Source organism: Stegodyphus dumicola, chromosome 11, assembly GCF_044657685.1.
Source record: "Stegodyphus dumicola isolate Sdum_Otavi_A_Nest chromosome 11, ASM4465768v1".
Taxonomy (NCBI): Eukaryota; Metazoa; Arthropoda; class Arachnida; order Araneae; family Eresidae; genus Stegodyphus; species Stegodyphus dumicola.
Window position 1 is genome coordinate 108,959,147 of NC_140778.1, and position 19,670 is coordinate 108,978,816.

Sequence of the window (19,670 nt, forward strand, 5' to 3'; positions counted from 1 at the left end):
GGAAGAAAACTTTGCAGTATAGCACGCAGCAAAATATAGCATCCTATGTTACTATTAGTTTCAGTGGCACGTTTAAGTGTATTTTATTATACACTTTTTGTTAATAACGAGGCACATTAAAGAACTTATAGCAAAAGTGTAGCAGAATGCGAGCGCCACCTAGTGTTGAATTTTGCGAAAGCCACTGTAAACTGGAATTTCTTTCAGTCTGGCAGGCCTTGAGTATTAACCTAAAGCTTAATATTTATTTGTTTGCTTTATTAAACATTTCTTTCAATGTAAGTTGTTTAAGTTTCTTACATAAAAAATAAAAAAAGTCCCCTTTTCATTAACAGTTGCCTTTCCAATGCCATACTCCTCGCATAATTTTGAGACAGATATGCCTTTATTCATTCTTTGCAGGAATTCCACTTTTTGCTTAATGGACATCGAAACATGGTTCCGCTTTGTAGATCCTTTGGCAGCTCCAGAACTGGAAACTCTTTTCGATATAATAGAAAGTTCAAGCTTAGTTTTTTAAAAAAAAATTGCTGTAATAATAACAATCTGCAAAAAATAATAAGTTGAATCAAATTAGAAGATTAAGGAGCAACGCAGTTTGCTACATTAACTGAACTGCCTTACAATCGGTTAAGACAGTAATTTTAGACTAGCTTAATAGCGTCCCTTATACATTATTGGCTGTGTATCACAAGATTGGCGACAAAAGCCCTCTGGGGCACGTCACCCGGAGGTTCTGTCCTTCAAAATTGGGGGCGGAACTAAGAAAAGTTGTGCTTTCGCCTACATGGTGCTCAAGCCTCTTGCCAACGATTACAGCAATCGTGCCTCCTTGCATGATGAATTTCATGGACTTGTCCTGAGGTGAGACAAAGAAGTAACTTGCAAGCAATAAAATAAAGTTTAAAATTATAAGAAATAACTTCCAGTAATATTTTAATGAAAAAGGTTTCACTATTTAATTTGTATTGAATTTGATGCTTTTAACACTACTAACTATTAAAATTAAAGGCTGTCTCGTAGTAAGATGAGCCTTTGTTAAAAAGAAGTGTGTGTTCGGCTCAGGTAAACTCGATGAGGTTCGTAAAACGGGTTCCCGGGTGTAGACGCTATCCTGGCGTAATGAATCCTACTTTCGAATATTTGCAATTTCGAACAGTTTATAATTCGTGTGGAAGAAAAATGAAAGTTCAGAACACTTCATAATCTGGGTGAGCATGTAAAAAAGTCCAACAGAAACACACCTGCGGTGCAGGCCATGACGAAGGTAAATGCGCAGATAAGCAATGATGTAGAAAAAGAAATGCCTTAAGCTCTACATAATAGGAGTAAATAACATAAAATAGCAATGGATATAAAGGCATAGTGAAAAATATAATATATACATTATATACAGGTCAGTATATACAACAAAAGCAGTAACACCAGAAAAACAATCAGTATGAGATGGTGTGTAGATATAATTAAGGTGGGACAAATAGGTGAATGAGTGATTTGAAGGACAATAGAGCCAGTAATGTTGAGTAGTGTCTGCGTTCTGCGGGCTAACGCTTCACGCATGCGCAGTGATATGATTGGCTAGCGTAATAGGCTGGCATCTGTTATACACTATTGGCGATGTACTATCATAAGATTGGCGATTAATGTTTTGTTCCGTTAAATATTGTCACCACTAGAGTTACACCTGACTTATATTTAGTGTGATTATTATTTATAAATTTGAGTCAGATTTTTGTGCATTTGTATATGTAGACTAGAAAGTTCTTCAACATAAACAACACCTTTTTTTTTTTTTCTTTTTTTTTTTTTACTACTTCCAGCTATTGACAGAATACTTTAAATTTTATTTCACAAGAGCATTTTGAAGGGATGATAAAAAAATTGTATTGAAATGTACTATTTATGGTTTGTACAAGGGCAACTCAAATTATTTAACAAAGCTATGTTGATTATGGAAAGTACAAAAGCAACTGATATTGTCAATGAAAATGGAAAAAATTGTGAAGGAAAATGGATGCAAAATTTCAGTCATTTCAAAGAAAAGACATTTCATTTCAAAGTGCCATTTAAATGATAGAATACACTTTCAAGCATGGATACACACTGGCAGCAATCAAAAGAATATTGTCAATTATGAGCATCATAAAAAATTGTTTGAAGAAAGAGGTAAACTGGCTGATTCAAAAGTAAAAGCTTTACTAATTTGCGAAATTAATAACCATCAAAATTGCAGTGAATGTTTTCGATACTTTTAAAAATAACAAAGTTCACACAAGTGATAAAAACGGTGTGCGGAAAAAATGTCACCCGGAAAAAAGGGAAACGGAAAGAATGTCCCCAGAAAATAAGGAACGGAAAAAATGTCACCCGGAAAATAAGGAACGGAAAAAAAGGAACTCTAAAATCTCGCCGATTGGAGTTGGGGAAACTTGCCAAACGGGCAGGGTTATAGCGAGCTCTCTTGAGGGAGGTTTTAAGGGTAAGACGTTGAGCTGGCTGCAGTTGAGCAAGGTCATTTCGATAGCAGGTTTTTCCAACTTGCCTGCGGGAAAATGTTCGTTCGTATGTTCTCTTCGTGGTTTGCTTCACCCGTTTCCTTTAGGAAACCGACCCACGTCACCCGGAAGGAAAGAATTCACGGGGAGCAAATGTTTCTTTCCTGTTAAATAATGATTGCCGGCCTTGAAACTAAATTTCATCCATCCCTAACTGGATGCTAAAAGTTTGTTCACATTAAAGTGTTGATAAATGATGAATTGTCAGTAAGGACGGCACGCGAAAGCTGCTTGTTTGCAGGACTAAATAGCTTAATAATTTGACAAACTCTAAAAATTTAAACAGAACTATTGGCGTAGTATAGTCTGTTACTTTGTATTACGGTTTAACGAATCTAGCAATAATATTATATTATGCATTCCTTTATTATTTAATCTATGCGTTATATCAAATATAATTTTCTAAATACTAACGATTTATCATCAGTTAATTTATAAAACGACAGATATTTTATAGTATCAACTTTTTTTTTTTAACTTTAACGGTTTTATCATTAGCTTTTCTTCTTCTTTTTTTTTTAAAGTCCTAGGAGACTTTCTTCCTGGAGGACTATTCTTTTCGTTTTGCGATTTTGCGTTGAATCGCTAGAAACGGCGAATCACTTTTCAAACTGTTGCCACCATATGTTAAAGTCCTACATTATATCTGATAAAATTAAATAATGAAACATCTGCCTCAATGTATGTCTATTTCTCGCATTGTGATAAAACAACGGTACATAGAGCCATCCAATTTTGAATGACGTAATCCTTCTACTAATATGGACAAGTGGAAGCCCAAATTTGAAATTTGGAATTTGTTTTACCATAGATTACATATTTTGTAAAACTTTAACGAATTTTTGATTAACAAACTCAACGATTTAAAGGCGAGGAATGGCAACACTATATGAGGAAAAAAATTATCTCTAGCGCTCGGAACTGTGTATCTTAATTTCTAAAGATATGCTCATTTTAAAATTAGCCCACCAGCGTCCGAGCAGTAAAGTCGCTGAACACTGGTAGTTCGGTCCGTGGTTCAAATCCCGCCAATGGGCTGGCTGCATAGGCGTTTTCGTGGTTTTTCCCCATGTGTAAAGTGTATACGAGCCAGTTTCCCTTAGAAAGTCCTCCACGAAGGCATCCCTTCCCTTAGGCAGGTAGCCCTCAAGGCTTGGCCACAATCACACACACATTTTAAAATTATTTTGCGATATTGCTCTTGAGCTGAATTTTAAGGTTTAAGTGCGAACAAGATGATATTTAATAAATAAAGGTAACACACAAAACGTTAAAAAAACGCCCTTTTGGACGTAATTTAAAACCTGAAACCTTTCAGATTTTCTTTTTTGTTATTAAGTTTTTTTTTTTTTTTTTTTTTTTTTTTAATATGAATGTAAGGCCCTCAGCCGAGTTCAACTTGGCCACTACTAAGGCCAGAAGTAGTTGTCACTTTATTATGCAGGCAGCTAATAGGTGGGCCACCTCTGCCTCCTATGAAGGGTCGGACAATAAGAACTATGTATTCCCCTGGATTCGAACCCACCAGCGGCCGAGCGGTAAAATCGCTGAACACTGGTAGTTCGGTTCGAGATTCGAATCCCGCGAAAGGGCTGGCTGTGCATGGGCGTTTTCGTGGTTTTCCCCATGTGTAACGTGTATACGAGCCAGTTTCCCTTAGAAAGTTCTCCACGAAGGTATCCCTTCCCTTAGGCAGATAGCCTTAGTGTGCTTTGCCGTATTTTCAATACACCACCACCATCGAACCCAGGCCGTTAGGTATCGCATTTGGCTCCCCTAACCACTACACCGTCTGGGCGGCATTAATCATTAGTTAGTTTATAGAATATTATATTCTATACTACTTAATATAGTTATTTTAAAATAATTAGCTAAACCGGCTTGGCTAGGTTTTTCCTCGTCAAATACTTACTTATTCGAGGAAATAACTTAATTAAACTCTTTAACGATAACATATATTTTATACTATATTTATTTTATATTATAATTTTTCCTATATATAAATATAGATACGGGCATACACGCAATCGAATCGGCTTAATGTATTTTCATTTATAGAATAATGCACTTCAGAATGTGAACAGTGAACTTTCTTCTGGTGATTATCTTCCTATGATGATCAGTATTTCTGAGAACTTGGACATCGGTGCTGAGAGCTATTTCTTTAAATCGCAAAAGCCCAAAATCTTATGAACCTGTGTTAATCATCTTAGAAAGGGTTTACAGTACTTTCTGTCCCTAACTGTAGCAATTTATTGGTATGAAAAAATTTCGTGTAGTAGAATATAATCCATTCATGCAAGCCCTGTCATAAGAATAATTTAATAAAGAGGCAAAATTATCATTGTATTCAAAATTGCATTTTTCGAGCGAGGTAGTAAGGAGTTCTGACTTTCTTATCGGTTAAATGTTGCTATTTCCGATTTTGAGCTTGCTAAATTAACATTTATTTTATTTTTCTTTAGCCTAAAGGGCGTTAGACCCAAAGGGCTATTAGTCTCAAAACGACATTTTGCGTGGTTTCACTTTCTGCGTTGATTCACTTTTCAAACTGTTGCCACCAAATATTATTGCCATGTATTATATTTAAAGAAGCTAAATAACGAAGAATCTGCATGAAAGTTTTTCGCATTGTGAAAAAACAGCAGTTCCTAAAGCCTATCAGGTTTTGAATAACGTAGTCCTCATACAGGACATGAGCACTTGGAATCCTGAATTTGGAATTTGTTTTATTAGCTATTTCCAATTTTGTAAAACTTTAGCGAATTTTTTTATTAACAAACTCATCGATTTAAAAGCGTACAATAGGAACACTGTACGAAAAAAAAAAAAAAAAAAAAAAAAAAAAAAGAAGAAGAAGAAGAAGAAGAAAAAAAGTATCTCCAGCGCCCGAAACTGTGGTGTATCGGAAATTCTTAAATTATGCTCTTTTTAAATATTTTGTGATTTTGCTGTTGAATTGAATTTTATGGTTAAGTGCGAAGAACATTATATTAAATCAATAAAGGTACCACACAAAACATTAAAAAAACATCCTTTTGGGCGTAATATAAAATATTGTATGGGCGTAATATATAATATAAAGCTTTCAGATTTTCATTTATTCTATCTCTCTCTCTCTTTTTTCATCCAAATATAAGCTGTAATATTAACAAAACTGACGAAGGGTTCCTACATACGAAAGGAGTTTAAATTTCATTGATTAAGGGGTAGAGGCTTTCTGCTTTGGAAAGAATGCTTTTAAGGAGTGTTTATAAAGGAATTCTCGTAATTACTTTGCGCACTTGAAAAGCACGTAAACTCTATGCACTTATATCTATAACTTTGGATTACAGTGTCTAATCAACACCTTGAAAGAACGGTACTGGTGCTTACTGGATAAAATTGTATTTCCCATTAAGGCTTTTATTTATGGGATCGACATTCCACATCGGTACTGCATATGATCGACAAGGCATAACGTCGACACACGTAAAGTCGACACTGACCAGCATAAACGACATGGTAAACAAAAGAAATTTTAATAATGAATGGTATAATAATAAGTAAAAGAATTATTGCACATTTTTTTACGTGCACAGAATCATGACATGCAGACAGTCGACACCACATACAGTTTGCCTATATATAATCGGTATTTTCATAATAGCCAACCATGTGTAACCAAGAAAATAATTTGATAAAATTAGCAATTTCCAGGGTAACTGCATAAGATCGACAACGATGCAAATCGAAACCGGTTATTGAGCTGTTGTTTTAATCGTACACATTACCGATAGTGGACGTCATTTTCGTCGTTACGAAAGAAAGATTTGAAATATTAAAGGGAACTATTATGTGTCACCAAGAGACACATTTTTCGTTTATTTACCAGTTGTAAAAGTGGGCCACCTGTAACCGAAAGCTGAACTCTGGTAGTTCAGTCTGAATCAATCCCTGCGAATGAGCTGGTTGTATAAATATTTTCAAGGTTTTGTCTTATGTGTAATGTATACAAGCCAGCTTCTCTCAGAAAGTCCCCCATGATGCAACCCTTCCCTAAAGCAGACCTCTCGCATTTTTCTAATAAACATACTAGAGTCCAAAGAGGCTTTGCCCCTGAAGGACTATTGTTTTCGTTTTGCGATTTTGCGTTGAATCACTATAAATGTCCGTTTCTCATTTCAAACTGTTGCCACCAAATGTTAGAACCCTGCATTATATTTGAAGAAATTAAATAATGAAAAATCTGCATAAATGTATGTATATTTCTCGCATTGTGATAAAACAACGGAAAATAGAGCCATCAAATTTTGAATGACATAATCATCCTACGAATATGGGCATGTGGAAGACCAAATTTGAAATTTGGAATTTGTTTTATTATCGATTTCATATTTTGTAAAAGGTTAACGAATTTTTGAGTAACAAACTCAACGATTTAAAAGGGAGAAATAGCAGCACTCTACGGGGGAAAAAAAATCGGAAATTCTAAAGATATGCTGCGACATTGCTATTGAACTGAATTTTATGGTTTAAGTGCAAAGAACATGATATTTAATAAATAAAGGTAACACACAAAACGTTAAAAAAACACCCCTTTGGACGTAATTTAAAATCTGAAAACTTTCAGAATTTTTTTTCCCCCCAAGGGCGTGGTAAAATGAATCATTAAAAACGAAGCTGAGCTTCTTAATATCATTTTGCAGCTTTAAAATGATGCCGCTAATTTGATTATCCAGAACTCGGAACATTGAATAAATTTGAGTTAAATAAAATTCAAAATTAATGAGAAAGAATTTGTTTTAGCAAATTTCATAGGTGTTTTCAGTTATAAACTATATTTTTTCTTTCTGCGTTTGTTGAGAGAGAAACAGGTTATGTTCTGCTGTTCTGTAATTTTTAATTAGGATTGTAACAGAAATGTTTCTTGACGAAGAGGTGAAACTGTTGAAAACAGTCAATTTTCTATTCAGTCTACTTTATTATGACAGTCTTTATTACTTTATTATAACAGTCTACATTATTATGACTTTGGAGATTAAAAAGTACATATAAATATTATATTTCTCATCCTTAATATTTTAAATAATTAGCAAGAAATATGGATTCGAATGCAGCAATTGCAGTTGTAATTCTAAATGAACTATTTATAACATTGTTATCAATGAAGCAACAATCGTATAATTAAAAAAAATGAATGCAAAATTCTATTCTTATTAATTTGAGCTCAAATTCTATGTTTCAAAAGCTTTCAAGTCTGAATTAATTACTTTTCAGACCTAAAATTCCAGTATAACTTTTGTATTTCAAATTTTGTTAGCAGTTTCTTAGCAGTTCTAAAACGAATATCATGCAGAATTTTAGCAGTATTACAAAGGACTCAAAAAGAGCTGATAAGGAAACTTCCGCCTATCTTTTGGGTTTTTTCATTGTTGAAGTGTGTGGAGTCAAAATTAAAGCTACTAACAACCAGTTTTGAAGGTTGCCATTGCTTAAAACATTTGTAATTTTTAATAAGCGTCATGTTTATGAGGAAATGACAATTCAGATAATAAGTATAATAACGACCACTGGTAAGACAAGATTCATGATGTGAAACTTAGCTGAAAATATCTTAGTCCTATCTATTTTCATGGTTTAAAATTTTAGCCATTTATGGTGGAATATTCTCAATTATAAAGCATTAGTAGCAGTTATTAATTATGAATGAAATAAATCCTAATAAGCAGATTTCGTAGCATTGCCCGCTTTTGTATTTGAATACAAATACGAAATTGTTGCATTAGGTAAATATTTGATTAAAGGTATAATTTACAACTAAGTGAGAACCCATGAATCAAAAGTAATGTTATACAATGTCGCTTCTCAGAAATTGTAAGCAGAACTGAAAAATCAATCAAATTTCAAGTTATTCTGAAAATGTTTCTACAACAAAATTTACTTGACAGACCCATTGCATAAATGCTGCTTATTATTTAAATCGTCATTTTGAGGAGCTGGATTAGAATTTCATATTTCTTTTTCATCAGTGGCATTTTGTTGTTCACCTTATATCATTTGGTGATCAAAATATTTGGATCGAGTTTAGACTTTTCGGCAAATATTCAGTGTTTGCTATAAAACTTGGCCGGAGAACGGGAGATCACTAGAGAGGAAAAAATAAGCAATGAAAAGAGTCACACTCCCAAAAATTATTATGGAATACACCCCTTAGAATAATCAGAACAGATTTATCAACGGAACAGATCAAATTACAATTCGAACAGATCAAATTACAATTCGAACAGATCAAATCACAAGAATTACAGAAATTATCGGACAACATCTAAATAAGAAAGAGACTGTTGCTGCCCTATTTTTGGACATCGAAAAGGCTTCTGACAAGGTTTGGCATGCTGGCCTCCTTGTCAAAATGATAAATTATCAATTTCCTCCGGACCTTATTACGACAATATTCAGCTACCTAGACAGTAGAACTTTTCAGGTTAAAATTAAAGATACTTTATCCAGCAAGAAAATTATTCAGGCCGGTCTTCCGCAAGGAAGTTTACTTTCGCCATTATTATTTTGTTTATAACATCAACGATATGCCAAATATCCCAGATACTACTTTTGCTTGCTATGCGGATGACACCGCAATCATGTGCAGTTCTATTAGCCCCATCAGAGCAAGAGATAAGCTTCAAAAAGCCGTTAATATCCTCACCAAGTGGTTTTACGCTTGGAAGATCAAAATCAATGCAACTAAGTCTCAAGTCATATTTTTTAGATACAACCTCAAAGAAGTAAACAACATAACACTAGATGGTGCCACAGTAGCTACAGTTAAAAATATTAAATACTTGGGTGTAATTCTTGACGATAAGCTTACTTTCAGGCCGCATATTATGTATACTCGTGAAAAAGCTCACAAAGCTTTTAAGTCTATTTATGCCTTAATAGGGAGACATTCAAAATTACAACTAAGTACTAAGAGAATTCTCTATCTTCAAGCAATAAGACCGATTTTATTGTACGCAGCACCAGCATGGGCCGCTACAGCCAGAACAAATCGTCAGATTTTGCAAAGATTGCAAAATAAATTTCTTAGAACTATCACAGACTCACCGTGGTTTGTAAGAAACACTGCAATACATCGTGGAATGAAAATCAAACCATTAGATAGCGAGATCTTAATTGCCTCACATAATTTCTACACCAAATGTGATAATCACGAAAATGAAGCTGTACGTAGCATAGGAGATCATGACTATACCGTCATTCAACGCTGCAAAAGACCAAGAACGATACACCATAACGAGTTATGGTGATCGATGTACATAGTGAATTTAATGTTTTTTCTACTTTTCATTGTTTACTCGTATTTATATTTACTTAATTATTGCAAAGCGATATAGACTTTGCGCCCCCGGAGGCAGGACTTTGTCTTATGTGTATAAAACTTCAACGTTTGGTCAGTGCAACTATGCTCCGCCCACTACTGTTATATGCCTCAACTATTATGCCCACGCTATTCTGTTGCTCCAAGACACGGAGGAAGGAGGACACTCAGCCGTAATACCTACGAGGAGAAAGTTATGCCAAAGTTTTTATGCTACGGATGTGTTAAAATTCTTTTACGATGTGAAAGTTATGTTTCAGATGTTATATCGCTATTTTACCAAAGTTATGCCTTTGTTACATACTGCCATATTGGATGTCATTCAACACTTCAAGTGTACAGGTTTATTCCAATACTTCGAATTTTTTTTTTTCACTTTTAGGATTCCTATTAAGGACAGTTATAGATAGGCAAAGACTTCAGGGTCGTATACCTATTGAACAAGCGAGGACCTAAGACCTAAGACCTTGTCACACCCATAAGCCGCGCCCCATTCTGTAAGGACTCTTTCATCTGTAATCGCTTAAAATCTTCAGGCTATTTAAATGTAAATTCAAATATCTGTGTTGTCTATACGAGCTAGTTCGCCTTAGAATTTCTTCCACGATTGGCATCGCTCACCTTAGGCAGACAGCCCTCGAGGCTTTGCAATCATCATATAAACACGATCTTTCTGAAATACGAGCGGTATAGCCTTTACAAAATCGGGCGTGGCTTAAGAACGTCGAACCCTCTAAATTTGCGTTGATAAAATTGTCCCAAAATAAGTGCTACATTTGTGGAAAGTAAAAACTGAGAATGAAAACCTAGTATGCAAGCATTACATTCCTTGTAGTACACCTTATAATTTTACTGTCCCTCTACTAAACTGCATCGAAAGTTATTTATGACTCCACCTACTTGACATGTAGCACCTAATTTGAGACAAAACTTTCGACCGAAGTGTAGCAACTAGTTTGGGACGAAGGGGAAAAACAATTTTGAGACTGCTAATTTCAATATCATTGACAGCATATTTTAAAAAATAAAACCATATTCCCTAAAACAAAATGTATTAACTCTATTAAATACATATATCTATGGATTCGACATGAATCTCTATTACTTCAAATGCAACTACAAAACACTCAACCAGGTAGACACAAATTCATGCACAACATATTGATACATCACACTAATTAAAATGAGATATGCGCTTTAAAGTGTTCAAGCTAGTACAGACAGCATTCAAATGTTTCTGGATCAAAGATAACGAATATGGGAGCTAAAAAGTAATAAATTTCGTAAAAAAGCTAACGCAATTAACATTTCTTATAAAATATATACGTGGATGCATTCTTAAATTTTAATTGCATTAAATTAATATATATATATATATATGAAAGGTTAAAATATCATTTATGCAGAAAACAGGTTATCTCCAGAATGATAAAAAAATTTATGATATTTTTATTGCAGGAAGACGAAAACATAACATGAAGCTGAACACACGTACACACGTACACGTATTAAGAAGCTTGTTTATATACGAAAGCTGGGCGAAAACATATGAAAAGAATTTTAAAGCTTTAAAATTTTACGTCATGATTGCTTTTGTTTAAGAAATTTTGTATTATGTATTTGTATTAAATCTGTATTTCTTGAAACAGATGGAAATGCTTCCAACAGTTATATGTTGAGAATAATTATTTAAATACAATCGTAAACAGTTTTTTAAGAGGAAGAAAACTTTGCGTATAGCACGCAACAATATACCATTCCATGTTACTATTAGTTACAGCGGCACGTTTTAATAAAATACACTTTTTGTCAATAACGAGCCACATTACAAATAGAGAACGTATAGCAAAAGTGTAGCAGAATGCGAGCGCCACCTAGTGATGAATTTCGCGAAAGCCACTGAAAAATGAGAACTGGAATTTTGTTCAGTCTGGCAGGCCTTGAGTATAAGTTGGCCTTGGTCATCTCATTGTAGGCAAAGCCAACTTACACAGTATAAGTTGGCCTTGTTGTGGGTGAGGGTTAATGGTTTGGTTAATGGTTTATTCAATTATGGCAAAGCACACGAGGGCTATCTCCCTAAAAGAAGGGATGCCTTCGTGGAGGACTTTCTAAGGGAAACTGGCTCGTATACACGTTACACATGGGGAAAATCACGAAAACGCCCATGCAGCCAGCCCGTTCGCGGGATTCGTACCTCGTACTGAACTATCAGTGTTCAGCGTCTTTACCGCTTGGCTGCTGGTGGGCCCTATTGTTGTGGGTGATGGAAAATGAATTTTCCATCCTGTCGGGGAAGTTCAATGAAGCAAAGTGCCACTTTGAATTTTTACACAGGTGACGCCTTCTTCATGAATTGTTCAACAAATATTAATAATCTGCCGACAATGTTTTACAAAACTAGTAAATAAGATTAGTGTTAAATCTGGCAGAAGGTTTGAAGACTTTAAAAAAGATTATGAAAAATTGTCATTAATAAGTACGCCATTTAATTTTAATGTGCAGGATGCTCCTATTCAGATTCAATTAGGATTGCAATACTTAGAACAAAATATTTAGTTTTATTTGGATCGACATATTTACGTGAAAGAACTTTTTTGTTGATAAAGCACACAAAAAATAAATACCGATCACAAACTACTGATGAAAATTTAAATTCGGTATTAAGGATCGCTACCACAACTAGAAACTACAGTCAATAGTCTTTAATCTGTACTCGTCGGGACTTCGGCGATTCCGGATTAATCGTTTTTCCGGGTTATAGATCATTAATTTAAATCTGGTAAGATGGCATGCAAAAATTAAAAAATTAAAAATATGAAACCGTGCTTTATGAAATAAAGAGCAATTATGATCTAAAGGCTATCAAAATGTACAAAAAAAGCTTAATATTTATTTGTTTACTTTATTAAACATTTCTTTAAAGTGCGCATGCGTAAAGCATACATTACGCATAGTCGAAATTAGAAAATTGCAACCAGAAAACTATTTGATGTGTATTCGTGATATTTATAATGACGAGGAATTTGATTTAAATCATGTCAAAGACGAAGTACATGGAGGTGAAATACTACATTTAGAAAGGAATTATAAGCCGAATAAAATGAAAACATCTGCCCTGAAGATAAGGATAGTGCTGACAGATCAACTTCCAGTCCATTGCACGCCGCGACGTTTCCCCCCACCCTCCGCAGAGCAGCGTGAAATTGATAAACAGATTTCGGAATGGTTAGAGAAACAAAGGATATGCCTTTATCCCTTTTTTGCAGCAATTCAACTTTTTGTTTGATGGACATCGAAACATATTTTCGCTTTGTAGATCCTTTGGCAGCTCCAGAATCGGAAATTCTTTTTGACATAATCGAAAGTTCAAGCTTACTTTTATAAAATTTCTCTAACAGTCTGCAAAAAATAATAAGCCGGATCCAATTCGAAGATTAAGGAACAACGCAATCTGCAACATTAACTGAAATAGATAATTAGATAATTTTAGCTTAGCTTATACCGTCCGTTATACATTAAACGCCCATGAGTAAACGTATTACGCGCATGCGTAAACGCATATGCGCAGAAAGTTTGTAGCTTTGAGGTCCAAATTATAGATCATTCCGGATTATGGACGTCCGGATTAAAGACTTTTGACTGTAATTTGAGTGAAATAATTGCAAACGTAGATTCGAACATATAAACAGTTTCAACTGGAGTCATATTTTTTTTCCAATGGCAGACTGTGAACAATTACAAATGTAACCCAGTCCATTAATTACAACCATACCTCCTCCGGTATTTGAACCCAGGCCCTTCGGTATCGCAGTCAGCTTCTCTGACCACCATACCGACTGGGTGGCCCGGAGTCATATTAAATCTATTAATATTGTAACAAGCGCATTTCTACTAGAAAAATCAACAGGTTTTATAACTACCTCATGTGTTTAGATAATGCAACTACTATTCTGACTAGCCAGGGCTCGAATCCCGAGAAAGGGTTGGGACGGATGGTTTTTCGGTCCGCATTTGTGTGACCCTAGGAATGTAAAATCCTACATTCTGAAAATAATGCCATGGGAATGATTGCAAATAAAAAACGTTAGGATATATTGCATGCAGAGTGCTCCATAAATTTGGACACATTTTAAACATCATAAAATAAAATAGCAAACTGGCGATTCACACTGAGATACTAGTCAATGAAGCAATTTTTTTTTGGTCGGTGTGTGTGTGTGTGGGGGAGGAATAAGAATAAATTTTAGTTGAAACTTCCACCGATATATAGCGCTGTTACTATCACATTCAAAAATTCGATATGAAAAATTAAGCTTATACAGCATCATTTGCGAACATATTACTAACAATGAGGTAGTCTACCATGAGCTTTTATTTTATACTAGCCGCTAAGTGCCTCAAGGGAGCACCAAACATTACATTTAAAACATGCACAGAATTTTACTCTGTAGAACAACTTTATCAAAAAAAAAATCAATAAAAATGTATCACATATTAAAAAATTAGAATGAAATAAGCAATAAATGTCATATTGTCAAGATAGCACTGCAAACACCATCGCAGCTCCATCCTGACTTGGTACGTGAGTATTGTTTTTTGTTCTTATTCTCGAATGCCAACTGAACGTTGCGATTAGGGCAGGCAGCATAGTGATATGGACGGACCGGCTTGAATCGGTTTATCAGGTATATGTTCGAGCTTTGGATTTTCAGAATGAAGTTGATAGTGTTCGTGTTCTTTACACCGATAATTCCACTGAGGACAAGAAAAGAATTACACAATCGCTCCAACATGACAAAAAAGAAGTAGAACAGAATTTTTTGTCAGCCTGCTAGGCGGACTTGCCGAATTTGAACATCACTTCTTTAGGAAGTGCTAAACCGAATGACCAAGAAAACACCAAATCGGAAAATTCAAACTGGACCATTGTTAAACGCACCAAACGTAATAGAACATATATAGGATCTTCAGTACATTCATAATTCATGAGCAGCAGCTCTAAAGTCATTGCCTTAAACGGAAACGAAAATCTGGAGGACCCAACATGGATGCCGACAATTTTAACATACCACACACGCGAACGTCTCAAGTCAATATATACAAGATTCCTCCTCTCCTGATAACACAAACAAATACGAACTGGCTTCAACTTTGAAAACAAATTAAGAGAACTCTATAAAACTTACAAAAGTTGAGAGAAAAATCGAATACCCTTAAATACCCTTAAAGAATACCCTTAAAGTTCACTAGCGCTGATGACTTCTGTAGAGTACAGGACAAATTTCAAAAAGAGAAAATAGCGTTCCATACTTTACATCTAAACCCAGATTTCTTGCAGCTGACATGCCTGCTGAAGAATTTAAAAGCGAGCTGTTAAACGTCCCTGAAATCAAATGCCATCAGATACAAGAGGATGAGAAATGGTACACTTCTACTTGTTTAGTATACCGAAATGCCTAGGAACCCAGAAGGCAAGAAATGTTATGAGGTTAAGTACATTTTAGGTGTGAAAGTCACAGTTGGAGCATATCGGAGTCGGCCTGGCTTCAATGCATCAACTGTAAGAGGTATGGACACACACAGAGAGCATGTTTAAACAAACCTCAGAAATGTGAGGTTTCTAGGTTATCACAGGTCTTTTCCCATGAATGGAAAAAAAAAAAAAAAGAGATCGCTGCTAAATGTTGTGCTATGTGCTGGATCCCACGCAGCCGGTAGTACTGAATGCCCCAAAAGACCAGGAAACAAAGAATCTAAGCCTAACGAAGCACAGGAAAACGAAGGAAAGAAAAATCCTCATTGCACTGCAAATATTTCCCCAAGCATGAGTAAACCTCCGATTGAAAAGAATCACACTGAAAGGAAATTCTATGCGGCCGCTTTATCGGCGTCCAGAAAACATAAAAAATCAAAATTCTCAAAAAGAATTCAATAGAAACTCAGGCACATTTAGTGATTTTAAAACCTTGATCAGTGCAGGATTTATGTATAAGCTACACAAGCTATAGCCTAACATATTTGCATACTTCCATCTACCTCTGCAGCGAACTGCATCCTCTTCAATTCTGATTGGCCTCCGGAAATTAGCATTTTCCTCTCCGTGCTTAACTTTTGGAAGTTGAGTGTATAATCAACTGAGACTTGTATATATCATTGCTTTAAATTTTCGCCTTTTCACTTATTTTGTGTTTTAGAAGATATTTTGTGTATTAGAAGAATTTTGGACTTTTATGCTTTACGATTTCTGTGCTCAAGATGCAGGACTTTTATATATTTCTGCGTGTTACTGTCACGTATTTTACTTCATAAAAACGCTGTGTCTAGATGCTTTTCCTTCTGCATGATTTGCTATCACTTAAGAAAGGCTTGGTTTATGATGTAAATGTTTTTCCCGTTTTATCCGGAGTTATAAATTTTCACCTTCAATCGCCCTAGGGAAAAAGAGTTTTAGGGAAATTTGGGGAAAAAGAGTTTTAGGGAAATGAAGTGCCGCTAAGTTGGCCCAAGACTTATACGAATGACGATCTACCAATCTACCGTAGTTAAATTATTTATCCACCTCCCTGGTCTTAACTTTTACGCTAAATGCTGCCACAGCTATTGCCACAGAAAAATAAAAGCTGAATGAAATAAAGCAGAATGAATAAAGCAGAATGAAAAGCAGAATCGTAAGCAGAAATTTAGAAGTCATATTTTGAGGGCGGAATTCGCCAAGATGAATTCCGTGTCTCCTATAGCAGACAATTATTACTTAGCACCCCACTTTACAGAAGCTTCTCATTCATTTTCGATCTTTCGAAAATTCTTGGAATCCATTCGAAATTTAGTCCCCTATAAAAACAGTTGAAAGTTTTCTGTGCATTTGACTTCTTTATTAATTGTGTAATTAGTAAGGGTTCTTTAACAAAGGTGACAGTCAAAATAATAAAGTGTATAAAATCATGATCCTTTAAAAACAGACTCTGTATAAAATGTATGTAATAATATATAAAGTAATATATATATAGTAATGTCTCAAGAATATCGAAAGTCATGAGATTCTGGCCTTCTTTCTGCACATTGAAGCAAAATGGTTGTCACTGAACCATTTAAAAAAAATAATAAAATGTATAAAATAGTAATCCTTTAAATACAGACTCTACATACTAGTGTGTGAAGAATATTGAAACTCCTGATGAGTGTGGCAGTCTATTGAAATAATATGGTTGCTATCGGTTTTCTGCATATTGAAATAATATGGTTGCTATCGGTTTTCTGCATATTGAAATAATATGGTTGCTATTGGTTTTCTTATACCTCTTTACTTCCCTGTACGAAAGGTACGAAAGGGTGAAGGAAGTATTGTAATCACGAAAAATTCAGGGTATCATATTTCAACGAAAATATCCATTTTGACGGCTATTGAATGCAATTTAAGGATGTTTTTGGGTGACAAGTAAAATATACTGAAAAACGTTCATGATTAAATGTTAGGAGATCAGCTTATTGCAGTGACAGCATGCCACTGCTCCTAAAACTCCTAAAAAACAGCATGCGTAAATTATGTTAGATTTGCAAATGGTTCTTAGCATAAAAACATAAAAAGAAAGTAAAATATAATTTTATTAACCCTCTGGGCGGCCAGGATTTTTGCTAAGAAAGCACAAATTTCCCAAAACTACTATGAGAACAAATTATTTTTTGATTTTAATGTAAAATCTCTCCTGGTATTTCATACCTGGATTTGTTTTCTTTTGACATATTTCTTTAATTTCGTTGACATATTTTAATATACACGTGTATGTACGTTCTTACAGATATCACAATAAATATTCTATGCCGTATATATACGGCCTTGCCGCTTAGAGGGTTTTAATATAAAAAATGTTAGATATTTTCTTTTACATCGCGATGTACGTAACTATATGTCGAATTAAATATAGTTTTACGAAACGAAATCGGTGTAAACTTACCTGCTTGCTCGATGAAGATTAAGATAATTTATCACATTTACAGGTATCTTCCATATTTTGCAATGCGCATAGGTATATATGCTTAGTAGAAATTTACATAAACCTATTTTTGTTTTGCATATGCTCATACGTTAACCCGTAACTGTCACTTTATATTTTTGATTGTGTTTGTATTAATATAATAGTACCAAGAAGTCGTAAATACTCAGAACTCAATTTTCAATATGCTTACATACTTATTAATAAAATTTTGAAATCCTTTAAACTTTCATCTATCGTATGGCATTAAAATGAAATGTACTGGTATAGATTGAAAAACTTACCTATACATTTTCCATAGTTTTCAACAAAACCGTCTTGACAGTAGCACATTTTATTCCCTGCTTCGCCAAAGTGGCATTTGCCATAATCTCCACAATTGCAAACTGAAATATTGAAGTGAAGATATATTAGTGCTTAAATCTGCCGACTGCATTTTAAATCTTCAGTAAGTGTTTACAACTGAGTAGTAAATTTGTATGCCGGTGTTAACTGCAATGAAGTGTAATAAAATGTCGCATTACAAAATCATTAGCTTGTAAAAAGAAATTAATCAAGTTCTAATTCATTCCTTGATTATTGACTCGCCCACAAGTCCCGGGATTTAGCTTTACGAAGCCCACTATTCATCTCATTAACCTTTTTTCCCTCACGGAAACAAGGAAATTGAGCATTGTGGAGTCTCATTGCATTGTGAGCATTGTGGAGTCTCATTGCATTGTGAGCATTGTGGGGTATCAAACAAACTGAATGCGAGCATTTATTCTCTTTTTGGAAGAAAAACTTTTTTATCGAATTTTCAATTTATTAAGATGATGTACATTTCAAGAAAATTTTTCGTCGGTCGTGAAATGCACCTATATGTTAATGAAGATAGCATTCGGAGATGTATTGTTAAAAGTTACAGGTGTAGAGATATATCTGAAACTGAAACTACACGCGTGAAGAAAGGTTAAGTTCTGTTTAATAAGATAAGCAAAAATCAGTGTTAATAGCCTGATTGTTTTTCAAGATGAATAAGATCTCATATAAAAAAAACCATGCTATAAGGGATCACACTAGTATCAGTAAACTATATCATTGCTCGAGTTACCGTGAATATTTTCTAATTTCAAGTGATTATATGAGACTTTCCAACTTTTTATTGTTCCCACAAATGTCAGACGTTTTCGAGAATTTCAGGTTTTTCCTACCATTTTTTAATTTCCGAGTTAAATTTTAAGTTAATTTTTTCATTTAAATAACTTTCATATTACATTCTATTTGAATTTATCGACAAATATGCTATAGAATAAATCTATTACAAATTCAAACCAGAGCTTTAAACCTTAACCCTTTTCCCTATAGGGAGTATTAACACCCCTGATGTCCTCTGATGTCAACTGTGTTTTGACTTCACAGCGCTTTACAACGTCACTATGTGCCCAAACGGTTTTTGCAATTAAGCCTAAAATAAAAATAAATAAATAAAAAAACTTTAAAATCTGTTCTAAAAATTTTAAAAAAAGGTTAAATAAAAAATTTGAAAACTTTTCAGATTTTATATCACGGCTAAAAGGGAATGCTTTTTTTTTTTTTTCATTTACACACACATGCACGTTTGACAGCATTTTGGCTAATATTCCTTTGGGCTAAAAATATTTAGAAACAGCATATCTTTACAATTACCGATAGGCACTCTCGCGCGTTGGAGATAAAAAATGTTTCCTTCCATTACTCTGTTTGAAATCTTTGTGTTTGTTAATCAAAAATTCCTTA

General features: G+C 34.4%; 1 protein-coding gene across 3 annotated transcripts in view; it reads right to left on the minus strand.

The window, feature by feature from the left end:
• The window catches only part of LOC118191942 (uncharacterized), a 216,763-nt gene that overhangs the window by 106,135 nt on the left and 90,958 nt on the right, over positions 1–19,670 (minus strand). For all 3 annotated transcript variants that reach the window (XM_085827079.1, XM_085827078.1, XM_085827077.1), the window contains exon 13: positions 18,197–18,298. In XM_085827079.1, coding sequence (XP_085683205.1) covers positions 18,197–18,298 — 102 coding nt within the window. The remainder of the gene's footprint in view (positions 1–18,196; positions 18,299–19,670) is intronic.